General features: G+C 39.6%; 1 protein-coding gene across 1 annotated transcript in view; it reads left to right on the top strand.

Annotated features, from left to right (window-relative positions):
• efr3a (EFR3 homolog A) overlaps positions 1-15,786 on the top strand; it is a 93,597-nt gene that overhangs the window by 58,395 nt on the left and 19,416 nt on the right. The window contains exons 8-10 of the mRNA XM_080503023.1: positions 2,048-2,188; positions 12,015-12,093; positions 12,406-12,541. Coding sequence (XP_080359149.1) covers positions 2,048-2,188; positions 12,015-12,093; positions 12,406-12,541 — 356 coding nt within the window. The remainder of the gene's footprint in view (positions 1-2,047; positions 2,189-12,014; positions 12,094-12,405; positions 12,542-15,786) is intronic.

The following is a 15,786-nucleotide window of genomic DNA, read 5'->3' on the forward strand; positions in this document are numbered from 1 at the left end:
AGAGACGAAAGTTTCAGATCTTGCCTACAGACCTGTTGGGTAAACACGGCAGCAGCAAAAAAAGTATGATGCTAATTGGATCTGCTCTTTTAGAGGAAATTATATAAAACATAACATGTTTTGTGGAAGCCATGCCATAGCACTTGTATTTGTTTACAAATGATTCCCGATGGGCGAATAAATGCTTCTCACAGGAGTAAACTGGGAAGGTTTCCTGGCTTCTGATTGACGAGATTATATGTGGATCTTCAGTCAGCATTTGCTGCATTTTCTGGAACTTCTTTTTGTTTTTGTATCCATAAAATCTTTTTGTATGAACACATTTTGTAGTTGTTTGATCCTTATTGCTTCCCCCGTCTTCCCAGGTCTGTTAAATCGACTGAAGGTCTGTGAAAAGCATGATTTTATAAAGCATCTAGTTCACCCAGTTTCCAAAGATGAGCTTTTGTTTGACTCCCATGTCACAAACCATCTGACATTCCAGGTTCTTGTCAGGTTGTATGATTGAATGAGTAAATGCAGCTTCTTGTGTTGAATTTTCTGGCCACTTTACTCATTTTCTGCTGCAGACCCTCGACACAATCTTTGAAATAACCACCTTACTCTCATGTATCAATACAATTATATTACATTGGAGTTATGAGCAGTTCAGATCAGAGTTCCTGAAGTTTACTCAACTAATTCATATCAATTTGAAGAAGAAGCACATGACCTTCTGAAGACATAGAATCCCTTGCAGCAGGTTTTTTTTTTCTTTTGTTTTTCAGTTTGAGACTGACCGTTCACATAAAGGTGAACTTGTGTTAAGAGGATGTAGCATGCATGCTTCTCATAAATAATGCAGCGACTGTTTGTGCTAAATCAAAAAGTACAAATAAGCCAACAAATCCAGAAATTATAAAAGTTGAATTTGTTGTGAAGTTGAACTTATTGTGGAAAAAGGGGCCAAGATGAACTTGCCTGTCAATTTTTGGCAATTCTGCAACCATAACATCAAAATAGATGTAGTTGCAAAATTGTATTACCATTGTCAAATAAATGCTATCAGTGATTCATAGCATGAGAATTACCAATTCTTATGCAGGCAAAGAAAAGTATATTTACAATAATTGATCAAAGCTGCACCAAACCAAAACAACTGTCACACCCATAAATGATATATGACATATAAAAGTGTTAGAACACGTTTCACCAAAATGATTTACAGTCTGAAATGCACCGAGACATTCACTCCTCTTTTCCCTTGATGTGGAAATGGAGATACAGTAGATACACTCACAAGCTGCTGGACTGAATTCCGACTTTCTGATCATCTCTGATAAGATACAGACAGGGTGGAAGTGTAAATCATTGTTAAAGTAATAGCCCGGTGCAGGGAGGGTGCTTTGATTCACAATGGGCTTGATTTGGTGTAAAATTGAAGCTCTCGCAATCTGTTGCAGTCCATCAAGATGCTGATTTAGTTTCTATCGACTGTCCAGTCTCCTTTCTGTCTCAGCTTGTTCTCCACCCCATCTTCTAGATAGTTCCTTCTTCTTCTGCTTCCCACTCACGCTTTAGACATTTTATCACAGTGACACGTCAGGGTAATTTCAGTCGGTTTTATTCTCACACTTTTCAATGACACCCAGTAACTTTTACTCCTGTCAGAATTCAAACTTATGCTGAAATGTCAGTGTCTCTATAAAAGTATCTCACCCGAAAGTTTTATTTCAACTGTGTTTGGGGGAAAGTGTCGGTCTACTTCTAAAGTTCAGATAGTCTGTTTTTGTTTCAGCCATACTTTGCAACAAAAAGAGGTTGATTTAGAGGGGTTATAGGCTTTTTTAAGATTGTTGTTGACACTAAAATAGACACAGTTCAGGTGCAAGATCTGTTTGGATCTTTTGGTCTCGTATATAATATGAGCTCATGTTTTTTGACTTTTATAAATGTTTTTCATATTTACACTTCCTCACAAGTTAAAAATCCAAGACATCAAAATTAAGACTTAATCAAAAAGTGTTTATTTGTTTAATTGCTACAATAGTTGTTCTCTTCCTGGCAGGGCAGGCCATCCAATCACTCCATCAGGAGGAGGGCAGGATGGTGAGGAGAACCCGGCGGCGCTGGCTGAGAGCTGTTTCAGGGAGCTGCTGGGCCGAGCGGCCTACGGCAACATGAACAATGCTGTCCGGCCCGTTTTGGTGTGAGTATCAAACATGAATGAATACTGATCATATGATATGTCATCTTGAGCTAATCAGCAGCAACAAGTCTGTTTAACAAGTGCTCATCACTCAAGGTCATGTTTTCACTGCAAACCTACACGCCAGCATGTCAAACATTTGAGTTTCAAAGTAGCAGCACAAACATGTAATATTGCTGATCTTAGTATTGAAAGCTAAAAGTATCTTGTAAAAAAAAATATCAGGAGCATCTCGTCAACATAAACCATTTTAATCTACTATTCAATTGATTAAAGCACATAAGACAACATTTTATTTTGGTTCAGTCTCATGCAAAGCAAATACAAGCATAAAGTTTGTTCTCCTTACAAAGTGATTTACTCACAGTTCTATTGCTGTTGTGTTTTGTATCAGATACTTTCAAACAGGAGAGCAAAAGCATGAAATCCTGAAATGTGCCAGGTAAAGTGAGCAAGGTGTTTTTATGGAACTGAACACCAAATATTGAACATGTGGTGTTCAAGGTTGTCATGAAGAGTAGCCTCTGTTTTAAAGTAAGTAATGGGATGGAATTCTAATTTAAAGCTGAATATTTTATTGAGCTTACTTGATATATATTTATAGTTAAAGATAATGGTTCTGAAAATGACTGGAAAGCAGGACATTGTTAATGTGAGTGAGTGAGTGAAAAAATCATATGTGATAATCATAATAAATCCATTACAGCATACACAAATTACATGTACTTTACCTTTTTATATCGACATGTTGCATTTATGAGAATAAACAACTAAAATTAAATGTCATGTTCCTGTTTTAACATGTATATTTTGCATCGCTGTCAAAACCATTTGAGCTATCTTGAGGTTTCAAAAACTACCAAAAGAAGCAGACATTGTGGCCATATAATTGTCATATAAAGGCAGGAATTCCACAATGGCATGGTCTGATCAATCAGACAATTTACCAATGTATTACACATTTGTAATTGGAGTTTCTCAATATAATCAAAAACACACAGTTGTATTAAGTAACTGAGAACATTTCCCTGTAATGTATCATAACTTCTTTGCACTATTCAGAGAATTCAGGCAGCAACTGCATTCATGTATCGACGCATGAAGACATGGTCAACTTCAAACTGAGCATGAGATGCAACTTTTATTGTGGCATGATTGCGAGACATGCTTGTCAGACAACATTGATCTGCTGGGATTTTCACGCATTATCTCCAGAGTTTGCAAAGACTGGTCTGAATAAGAGGAAATATTTGGTTAAAGACGATAGAAAGGCGACAGCAACTCTGATATCCACTTGTTCCAAGCAAGATATGCAGAAAAGCATCTCCTTAGGGGCTCTTAGATCTGCCTTGTGATGGGAATAGATGAAGTGATTCATGAGATAATATCACATAGGCAGAGATGACAGTTTTAAACAATTAAAGTGATGGATTAGAAAAAAAGGGTGTGTACTCTAGGTGATGCCGCCCTCTGAAAGAGAAATTAATTTTGTTTTTATAAGGGGGACAGACTCCAAAATGTGTTGCCTGCTTCTTATCCTTCTGCTCTGCTGAAAAAAGACAGCATCAGGTTCATAATCTACTTTATTACATGTTGGGGTCAGGACACAGACGGCAGGAGAGATGACAAGATGGCAAATAAACCTATCGTGCACACACACACACACACTCACACACCCGGCTGACATACACTACATGCACATGGAAACAGACACGCCTTCTTATTACACACACACACACACACACACGTCGTCATCCTCTGTGCCGACTCCCAGCACACTGAGGAAATTAAATGAGTTTCTCTTATCACAGGGGTGGCTGCTGTGCATACATGACACACCGTCGCCACCCGGTGACCGTCCCTTCCTCTCGGGATTTAAAGATCCTCGCCGCCACTCCCGTCAGCCGCGCTTACACCCGCCACTCAGCACGGCTCACATAAATTGGACAATTACTAAGCGAGCGGCTGAGTCCCGCTGAGATTTTCTCTGTCGCTGTCTGTTCCTGCCCCGCTGAGCGGAGGCGTCCTTTTCATCCTCGGCAGCTTTGGGAGGAAAGGCCTCATGCGGGCTATTTAAAATAACTGCTTCTTACATTTAGCGTCTTTTACAGTGCAGTTACAGTGATGGTGATGTCACCTGCTTGTTTCGTGTCTTGGTGCGACAGCAGGAGTAAAACTTCTCAACAGGCAAAATATGGATGTTATTATAGATCAGGCATAGAGAATCCCTCGAGGAGTGCAACATCACTGCAGTTGGTCTGAACAACAGCTTTAATTAAAATCTTCTATTTGGATGGTATTGGCATCTTCAATGACGACAACACTCCAGCACCACATCCCAATCCAATAAGCCTGCAGGACTGTTTGACTCCACGAGGCAAAGGTCTGATCGTGCCTCCATCTTTCTGAATGTCTTTCTTTTTTTGGGAGTTAATTTCTGTCAGATTGTCGTTTGTGTCATGGCGACTTCCACACAAAATATAAATAGTATGCAGAAAAATGTTTTCACTCCCCTCAAACAAGCACTTACACAGCAACATTTTGAAAAGGATATCCATTTATGCAGAAATGGCAGGAATGCTGAACATTATATAGTTAGAATGTAGGGCCACTCGTCGGGACTGGCGTTTGTTGTTGTCACGAAGCCACACACACACAGAGAACAATGCACTATAAACCTTAACGGTGCGTATGCAGACATTCGTATGGACAGACGACAAAGTTGGATTGCTTTTCTGCGTGGCTCTCAAGTATAAAAAGTCCCAGGTGAATAAGGACTGAGAGTCATGCCACTCTGGAGGCGGCCATTTTTGTTTTTGTCCTATTATACTTGCGCCTGTGGAGAAATATTAACTTCAGCCATGGTGCACATGTGCAGTTGCAGCATTTCAGAAAAGGTGCATTTTCCTCCGTTTCCACAGAGATGCAGTCAGAGCATATTTAAAAAATTCCACCTTGGGAGCCATTGTCAAAAAGTTCAGTTTTCAGTTTCCAAGATGCAAAGGTTCCAAGAACCTTTGTACGTAAAGGGATTTGGTTCATATCCAAATGCTTGAATTGTACGTGACAGTATATTCCTCCAAAGGAATGCATTTTTTGGCAGTTTTCTTTTATGACACAGCATACGTGCCATCTTGTTTTTATTTTAGCGATGAATATACTGTGCTAACTTTTCAAGTAAAAAAATTAGTTTTTTGTAAAATTCTTTCACACAATATAACTTGGGAGGAAATTCATTGAGACACTTAGAAAAGTCTTCATACTCCCAGAAAGTCAAAGAACCATACCCCCAAAAAATGTATAAAAAAAAAATCTGTGCCGTTTTTCTTTTTCATTTCGGAATACTTTCACCTCCCTCGAAGCCATCAGTGGGTATTTTACTCCGCTCAGAGTGAAATGTTTTAAGTAACTATAAAACGACCACTTGCAAATTCAGTTCGTGAACGAGCCTCCTAATGTGGCCATTAACGATTGATTACACAATATTCCTGCAACTGCTTGACATCTGTAGGGGTCTGACATGCGTTTAATAATTTTTTTTCTCCTAATTTTCTCTGTGATTTGTCCCTTTTCTCTTTGACACAGAATATTTTGTTTCACTTAATTTTGTTAAATCTTGACATGTGTTTTGCTTCCTTTTATGCCATTTTTGAAAGAAGAAAAAAAAGAATGAAAGACAGACAGAATTTAAATAAGTCAATTAAGTCAAGCAATGTCATTGTGAAATGTGATTGAGTTGGTTTGTATTTTATAGTTTTGAATAAGTAATTTTGCAAGAATTACAAAATTGAGCTTCATCACCTCCTCTCTTCTCTGCTCTTTTACATCTTCAAAACGTTTTCCATCCAGGATTTAATCGAGTCTCGGTTCAAAACACCGTGTCTCTAACCGGGAGGCGTTATAGACGGATAGTCCCATCTTCATTTCTTGTCTTAATTCTTTGAGCTGTGCCCGGGAGGAGCTGTACAGCTTAGCAAATCTGCATTTATATAATTCTTCAGTTCTGAAAAAAAGTTTTGCTTTTATCAAAGTGGTTGAGTTTTTCTTCTGGTTTAAATCATTTGGGTCCTGGCTCTTTTACGCCCAGATTTTCAGCTCTGCATTAAGCTGACGTCAGAGGATGATAAATCACAGTCCCGGTGACTCTTTCTCTTCTTCCCTTATTTAGCTGCTCCATGTCCCACTTTAACTCTCTAGCTAAGCATGCCGTCCAGGCTCATGTTGCTGCCTGTGAAAATCAGGTGGTTCATCAGAGCTTGTCTGTTTGGATTAAGATACTGCGACTGAACCGAATGCTGCAAACTAACTGAAGCCCAAAGTCATCATCACAATCTATTACTATTGTGAAACTCAGCAGTATTTACATAGAAATAATAACTTTTTGTCGAATTGAAGAAAAAAAAAATACTTTTAATATCTTTGCATGTAGAATAACTTCAGCAACATATTCAATAACTTATCAGTTTCTGGTATTTGTTGCATCTATTCATCTTCACTCTTTCTTTTGGGAAGTGCAATTTATACAAATCTTTGAATCTTTCGAGGCACTTCCTGTTCTCTGAAAGTTTTGACGTGTAAAATACTGTGAAGCTGTCAAGTAACAAAATGTACTGTTCTCTTCAACAGTACGATTCAGTAAAAGAAAATGGGCTTAAGTTGTGGCTTTACACATATTTGACGAACAATGTGGTTTAACGGTTCACTGCATTTATTTACATATATATATTCGTGTGTGTGTGTGTGTGTGTGTGTGTGTGTGTGTGTGTGTGTGTGTGTGTGTGTGTGTGTGTGTGTGTGTGTGTGTGTGTGTGTGTGTGTGTGTGTGTGTGTGTGTGTGTGTGTGTGTGTGTGTGTGTGTGTGTGTGTGTGTGTGTGTGTGTGTGTGTGTGTGTGTGTGTGTTAACCTCTGCTGCTTCACATGTTCACCGTTGACACCCAGTCGACGCTTATCTGAGGTCCAACGCTTGACAGAGGATGCCCTCACAAAATACACACACACACACACACACACACACACAGTTAAAGAGTGGTTGTGTGAGTGTCACACAGTTTTAGTCCTTAACGACAGTCATTAGAAGCAGACCCTCTGTCTGCCTGCTTCCTCTCTCACCTTCAACTCCAGTTACAGACTCCCTGGCATCAAGCGCCCCCTGCAGGTTAGGCACTTGCACATAATTTGTGTCTGGCTCTGCAGTTCGGATTTTGTTAAAAAGCCTGATTGGATTGATTTCAGTTTTTAGTTCTGGTTGATGACTCGAGATGAAGTTCAGCTGCATCAGAGTCTTTTATTATTTCTTGAATCTGTCCTGTCTGATCTTTTTCTTTTCTTCTGTTTTCTACTATGTCATTAAAGGTCAGTTTTACAGAACAGGCGCCATTTGGCTGCTTTCCCTTCAGCTCTTTGAAAACCACATCATCTGATGTGGCGCTATCTGTCTCTGCAGGATCTCCATCTTTATCTTCTATACTGTTTTAACCAATTCAGGGTCACAGGGGTGCTAGAGAGATAGACGACACTTACATTCAAACATATGGGCGACTTGGATTAAACAAATTACCTCAAGTGCATGACTGTGCGAAGAAGAATCCACAAAATCTACAAAGAAAGATCCAAAAAGCCCCCCAGTGTTATGGCCACAGTCCACAGACACATTGACAGCAACCACAATTGTCTCATCTCAGGATTTTTCCACCGTTCCCCTCTTGCAATTTCTTATTTCCTATTTCTCTGTCATTTCTTTTGCTGGTTCAAGCAGCTCTTAATTTCCCCGCTGTCCCTCCGTCATGGTCACTTCTCATTTGCAGCTGATCCACCATAAAGGCCTGATTCAACCAGCTCCCCCCTCCTTCAACAGATGGTGTTTACATGTGTCTGCTCCTTGAACTGTGGGAAGCAGCGAGGTACTTTGACTTTGAGCTGCTGTTTAGTGTTGCTCTCTTAAGAACTCCGCTGCAGAGAAAACTCTTGATCTTCTTTTTGTGGAGTGCTCCTCATGTGAGACTTTGATGGCTTTGGCAACAATGTTTTTTTTTTTAATCTCCTGGACTTCCTGATCTTGGTGTTTCATCTCAGCTGAGCTGCATGCCATGTTTTACTACTGTTTCTTTTCGGAGCTGTTTTTCACCGGCCAAATCACATGAGGCCCATCTGCTAACTGAATTTGATTCCATATGCAATACTTCAGGGTGAGGGTGTGTTTCAGCTGCTCTAATCTTTGATAATAATAGTCTCATTTTTACTGTCATTTATAATTAAATAATTTTGAATGCAGCTTTTCCTTTACAGGTATGTCATCTCCTTCCAACCAAGTGTGGCCACATGCATTGAAATGAATCTGTATTGTGTGTGGGGGTGTGATAGTATTGAAAAGCTCATTGAATAGCAAATATATTCACAGCTCTCGAGGCTTCGCGCAGAAATGTGAAGGTGCGACTACTTGAGAAAAGAACCGCATGCACGCTTTTATTATCGTGCTTCTGTCTTTAATTTCTCCCTCGATTAAACAGCCGCTCTGCTCCCCGGCCGCTCCTTCTATCTGAGAGTGAAACCAGCTCCTGCAGGGATGAGGTGGAGGAAGAGGGAGCGTCTGAAGACTATAAATAGCACGGATTGGGGTTAACGGGGGAGATGGAGGGGTTTTTTTTTGAAGGGGGGGGGGTGTCGATTGACGTCATGTTGATGAACTGTTCTCAGAGCACCATCTTACAATGGTCTTTCTATTCTTCTCCATCTCGTCTTCTCCCCTGCCTTCCTATCAATTTTTCTGTTATTCAATATTACATCCTCATTTCATTTCACTTTGATTTGCTTTTCCCCTCATCCACTTCTGCCTTATCCTTTTCAATCATGCCTCTGACTTAGAGAGTTAAACTTAGCAATCCCGAGAGGGTTTATTTACCTCATATTTTGCTCAGACGCTAAAGTCAAACTTTATTCAACTGATCAAAGTCAGAAATAGCCTCTTTTTTTTTTGTCATTTCCCCATCCTAACACAATGTTGCTATGATCAAACGCTATGAAACAACACAGTGATCTGTCAGTCGGCCTCCAGCTGAGCTGCCTCTGATGCTTTGCAACAGATTGTCACTGTACTTACAAAATTATTAACGTGAAAATCTCCAGAACCCGGCTGTCAGAAACCGCCCGAATGCAGAGCAGATCTGTTTGCTGCGACTGGTTAAATAAATCCTGTGCTGTGGAGTATGAAATCAGGCTGCACAGACGCAAACATCAGCTTGTAAAGTCAGAAAGCAGCTGCACTGCGTTTGAAGTCTCACCACTTGATATTCTATTCCTCCCCTGGATCTTTGCTCCCGGCTCTCTTACGTGCTCTTATCTTCAAGTGGAAAAAACAATCCTTCCGCATTTCAGCTCGGAAGTTCAAACCACGGCCAGTGATTGTGTCCTTGTGAAATGTTTCACTAAAACACAAAAAGACAGATTTCATGAAGATGTATGCTACTGGTCAAATGTTTGGACACACCTTCTCAAGCAATGTTTTTTCTTCATTTTTATGACTATTTACATTGTAGATTCTCACTGAAGGCATCAGGACTATGAATGAACATGTATATTTTAGATTCTTCAAAGTGCCAGGCCCAGGCCTCGATCGTATGTGATCCTATTCGGATATTTTCAGACATGAGACTGCTTCATCATTGACGTGTAACTGACGTCACGGATTAGCGCAGGAGGAAGCGGCTCCGCCAAAATGTTAAAGCTGTGAAAAGCTGTGCTCTCTTTTTGCCTCATTCTCCTGCTTCTTTCCCTCATCATGTTGTCTAGATTTTGTCGACTCGTATTAACAACGACTTGAAAATGGATATATACACACACTGACCAGCGTTGCCAGATAGGCGGGATCCCCCAGTTGGGGAGCCAAACTCTCTTACCTTTTAACTTTGTGTATTTCTTGCATTTGTGTGTTTATGTCATGTTCATTATTACACATATATTAGTTTTAGAATTTTAACAGGATTTCTACACAGGCTGAGATTTGGGTTGGTTTTTGTGGAGGTGTGTGGGTTTTGCATCGTTTTTGGGCTGGAAACGGTGAGTCACATCTGGCAACCCTGGTGCTGACCGGCGTGCCGTGTGTAAATAGCGTGCTCGGCATGACTTCGTGTTGGCTTCTGCTCTCTTGGGCCCAAAAACATCGGGTCCGATCACGTTCACACGTCAGGTCGCGTTTGAAGTGATCACGTGAAAAAAATCAGAACCCAGCAAAAAAAAAAAAACGAATTAAGCATCAAGACCTGCGGTGTGAACGTAGCCTCAGATGAACTCATCCTCAGCAGCAGAAGTGACTCTTGATCTTTCTTTCCTCGGACAATCCTCATGTGAACTAGTTTTTTCATGGCACTTGGTGGTTTAAGGAAATGCACTTGGGAACACATAAAATCTTTTGTAATTTCCGGACTGCCCGTCCTTCAGTTGTTCAAGTAACGATACAATGTCATTTTTCTTTACTTCGCTGATTGGTTCTTGCCATGATATGAATTCTAACAGTTGTCAAATAGGCCTGTCAGCTGTGTACCAAACTGACTTGTGCACAACACAACTGATGGTCCCAAACGCATTAAGAAGGCAAGAACTTTCACAAATGAACCCTGACAAGGCTCAACTGTGAAGTGAAAACCATTCCAGTTAAATGTGTCATGAAGCTCATTGAGAAAAGGACAAGGGTTTGCAGCACTGTCCACAAAGCAAAGGGTTTCTACTTTGAGGAATCTAAAATATAAAATGTGTTTTCAGTTATTTCAAACTCTTTATTACTGCATAATTACATATGTCTTCATTCATAGTTTTGATGCCTTTAATGAGACTCTATAATGTAAGTAGTGAAGAAAACGAAGTAAAAACATTGAATGAAAAGGTGTGTCCTATCTTTTGATTGGTAGTCTGGCTTTATTTTGTCAAATGCCAGTGGGAGGCTCACATTTATAGTACGAGGTGAGGTTTTTGGACTGTGTGAGGAAACGATAATACACAGGGATTTCCTTCCTAAGAGTTCCATCCACAACGCCACTCGGCACCTTGCATTATATTCACTTCCAGAAACACAAATGTTTTCATTTATTTCCATGTACTGTGATCTCGCCTTTCCTGGCTATTTCTGGATCAAACTCAATATTGCTTGCATCCTCTCTGCTTGCTCGGACTATATAATGCCCTTGCTGGAAGCAGGTGGGAGAAATGTGCAGCCTGTGTGCAGGCGTAAATAGCAGATGTATCTTATAGATGGGTTTACCTTCACGCTGCAGGGCAGCTCCCTCAGAGATGAGGAAATCTGTCGTTCTCGGTCGGTGGAGTCATCGCTGACTCCTGTGCGGTGTTTATTAAAACGTTTGACCTCTTGTGTCTCCTCTCCACAGCATCAGCTTAGAGTTCAAGCCAGCACTGTGCATGTCAGATCAGTGGTGGGAAATCTTGGACATTCTCAGTATTTTCACGCTGTTTAACAGATCGTCTTCTGAATGATCTAATGATGTGTGTCTTCCGGCACCTCACTCATTTTAACAGTTAAGGTGTAGGATCATGCCTTAAATGATATTATTGATTATCTAATACTGAGTTTAATGTAAATACAGAAAAAGATGTACTCCAGTAGGCTATGCATCCTAAAGGCTCAGTCTTTGCTCTATGTAATATCTGCTGGTGGAATAAAATAACTAGTGAGTACAGTTGGCCTGCTAAATGCGTCCTCTTGTTACCGCATTTTATCAGATTTTTATCTACATTTGTTGTTTGTTTATTTTTTGGTGTTCCTGTAGAGTATTTACAAAATAATCAGTATCTTTTGTATGTTTTATTTCTCTGTTTTAGCCACCTGGACCACCATCACCTGTGGGACCCCAATGAGTTTGCTGTCTCCTGCTTTAGAATAATAATGTACTCTATACAGGTATGGCACACATAACATCTAAATGGTGAAGAATAATGCAAACTTTGGAAGCTGCTCCACTGTTATGTTGCTCAATGCAATAAAGCACATACATGGACCTTACATGTTGGGCATAATGTTCTATTTTAGCCTCAGATTTTACCCATTAACGTGTGAAAAGTGTAAAAGTGTGAAGTCTATTTGTCCAATGATGTCACTTATCAAGCAAAAATACTAATAAGATGTAAAGGTGCATTTTGTGGGTTTTATCTGTCAGACATGATCCTAGTGGATGAAATGTCACATAATCTGTTTCTCTGTGTGGTTCTCCAGGCTCAGCATTCGCACCACGTCATCCAGCAGGTTCTGAACCATCTGGACACCCACAACAGGAACACACCCAGAGTCCGAGCTGGCATCGTTCAGGTCCTCCTGGAGACGGTGGCCATCGCAGCCAAGGGATCCGTAGGTGAGTTCAAATGTAACACCGACCAGGTTCGATTTTATTATCCTTCATCCCTAAGTGAGAAAGAACTCCAGGGAGTCTCTGAATGCAAGATCATTTATGTAAGGCTCAGGTGTGCTCATGGCTTTACACTTTCACTTATAGACTTGTACTGTATACAGTCTGAACTGAGATGCCAGTGTGCAGTGTATGACCAGAAAGGCAAGGATTGACTTTAAAATCACATTAATTTATATTAATGAAACAAATGAATTGTTTTTATTTGTATTAATTTACCTTTCACTCAATGAGATAATGAGCTATGAATATTTTGTTTTTCAATACTCTGCAGTGGAAATATCACAGTGTTAATTAAGTGTTTATATAAACACCTCCCACTGCATGGAACAACTCATTTTACAGTTTTTTACTCTCGTCAATTTCAAACAGGAGCCTAAAACAAACTAGTAACGCTGCTACTGTCCGAGGATTCATTCATAAATGATGGATAGAGAAGACAGAGAGGACTGTAACATTGGGTTTTACAAAAACAAATTGTTTGAAGATGTGTTTTTTTTTTTTTTTTTTGTATAATTAATTGGGGCAGTCCCATAAGCTAGACAAATACAATCAAAAACATGTAACTGATATGTAAAAGAATGCTTGTATACACAATTGTATTGTAAACACAAATTTGATACTGAATAGTTCTTGAAACACTGTGAAAGTGGAGAATGAGAAGTGTTTATCAGGTTCTGATGTGTTTCTCATCTTGACACGTTCCTTCTTCAGCTCTGTGCTTTCAGTCTGCTCATGTGTTTGGACGTGTTAATTGCCTGCTAGCTAAATTAAAATGGGATTGTCACCTTTTCAGAAGAGGAAACGACAGATATAAACAAACTGTTGATTAGAAAATACATGTTTATTTTAATTATTGAGCATTCTTTGGGTGAATTCACCATTTAACAAGTTAATCTCTACTTCTACCAACCCTGTGCCTCCGCCTGGGGAAAAAAATCACAACGTTCCCCGTGGGAAGGAATGATCCAAGAGTCTAACAGAAGCGACATATTCAGCTTTGAAAGTGAAACCTCGACTGCTCCCAATCTGTGGCTCGGTACAGTATGGAGATGTGGATGCATTCAGACTAAAAATAAACTGTGCAAACACCCACTTTCCAACATGCCTGGTATTAACAAGCACAGTGACAGTATAATTATATCGTAGAAACACCTCAATGTACTCGGTTCTACTTCGCTTGCAACATGATATCGAGTATGGAATCAAACTTCAAGTTCGTATTGTTTAAGCTCTTGCTGCAGTGTCAAATTTAAGAGAAACAAAACAACTATGAAATAGCGCATATATAATTACACACCAAACATTAAAGCATGATGGCTACTTATTTTACTTTTACACTTAACACTTACTGCTCTGGGTCAATAAACAAGTCTGAGATATTAAAAAGAAATGTAAAAAAAAGTTTCTGAAAACAGCATGAACCTCTGTGGTTTCTCTAATAATCACACAAGGAATGGAGGAGGAATAGACCCCTGTTACTGCACTTGATAACTTGATCAGATATTATGCGATGCAATACGATATGATAAGGGCAGGGACAACTCCAGTGACAACAGTTGATGTATTTTTCTGAATACATTTCAATATTTTTAATTGACATATATTCATTTTGCAATAATACTTCAATCTTCATGGTATTTGTATTTCCTGATTATCTAATGCACATATTTTTGGTGTGTAAATGTTAATATGAGGTGCATGTTAATACCAGGTGTATAGAAACAAGACTTAGTATTGTTTTCAGCTAAACCTCCACTGAGAGACCAACAACACAGAAATACCAGATGATATATTGAGCTTTTTAATCTTTTCAGTATATATAACATTTTGAGATTTTGTATAAATAACTGAAGTGAGACAAATTTACTTTCAGGTTTGTACCATAATGAAGTGTAATATTTATTATTTTGGCATAACACACAACAGTGTTATTACTCTGTTGTCCATGTTGTGACTGCTGTGTGAGAAATACCCCACTGTTCATTACAGGAGTACAACACATTGCAGGATTACAGGGCTTCTGACTACGTGGGAGCTCTGAAAATATTTTATATTTCTGTTTTTCTGGTCACTCTGTGCAGCACTCGATGCCTCCAGCTGACAGCTCGAGGATGTGCAGGAGGTAGCAGATTTGGGTCGTGTTGTGACGGTGTAGCTGAGTGTTGGTGGTGTGTAGAGTAGCACACAGTGACGTGCTGCTGTAGAGTAGATGTTAAAGAAACAGTTCCAAACTGTGTTGGAAGTTTTGGCCCCTACAAACAAGCACATGGATATCGTCTCAAACCAAGCTTAAGAGCAAACAAAAATGGAGATAACTTCAAAAAAAAAAACTCTGTTTTCTTGCTGTGTTTTTATATCCCAAAATACTACAACTAAGATGACTTAATTAAGATGCTTCAATAGATTTTTCTACCACTGTGCGTTCAGCCGTCGCCTCAGATTCAAGGATAATCAGATCAGATGTCGGTGCTCAGAAGTCACTCAGTACACAAACATGCACAGCTTGTCCTTGTCATGGTTTACATGCGCTCCTGTGTGATTGATCTATTGTTGAAATCGTGTCGCCTCTGCGGCAATTATTTCCTGTAAAGCTACAGCGTCCCAGACCAAAACATTAGTTAACAACATGAGGCATGTGTCTGTATCTGTTAACTCACATTGATACGTTCTGGGGGTTAAAAAAAATAAATAAAAAAATGCTCCAACCTCACAAAATGTGACCATACCTCAGAGATGTAGACACATATCGATACATCAATAGCTATTAACCATGGTTTGACTTGGATCATTTGGGAAGGTTGTACAAACGCGTATTATATATTTTGAAATGTATTCTTTTTTAAATGTATTCAAAAAAGCACGTCCCATGTGACACCAACATTTTTTGTGTGAGTTAAATGAGTGGAAGCCTCATTGTGCCACAGGCAGACAGGGTGAGCCAGTTGGCACAGACTCTGTGATAATCTGAGGTGTTGCTTTTTGTGACAGAGTGAATTAGGACGAACAAACCAACTGTGCACTGCAGTCGTCAGTGTACGGGTATCTGCAGGAAAAGGTATTCAGAAAAAGCTATTAAATAACATCAGAGGAATTAAGCCCTGTATTGATTTAGGAACATATTTGGTGTAATGTTGTGTTGTATATTTGAGTCCATCTACTGAAATATTTCAAGACTATCATGTTTGCTT

Source organism: Blennius ocellaris (assembly GCF_963422515.1).
Source record: "Blennius ocellaris genome assembly, chromosome: 10".
Lineage (NCBI taxonomy): Eukaryota > Metazoa > Chordata > Actinopteri > Blenniiformes > Blenniidae > Blennius > Blennius ocellaris.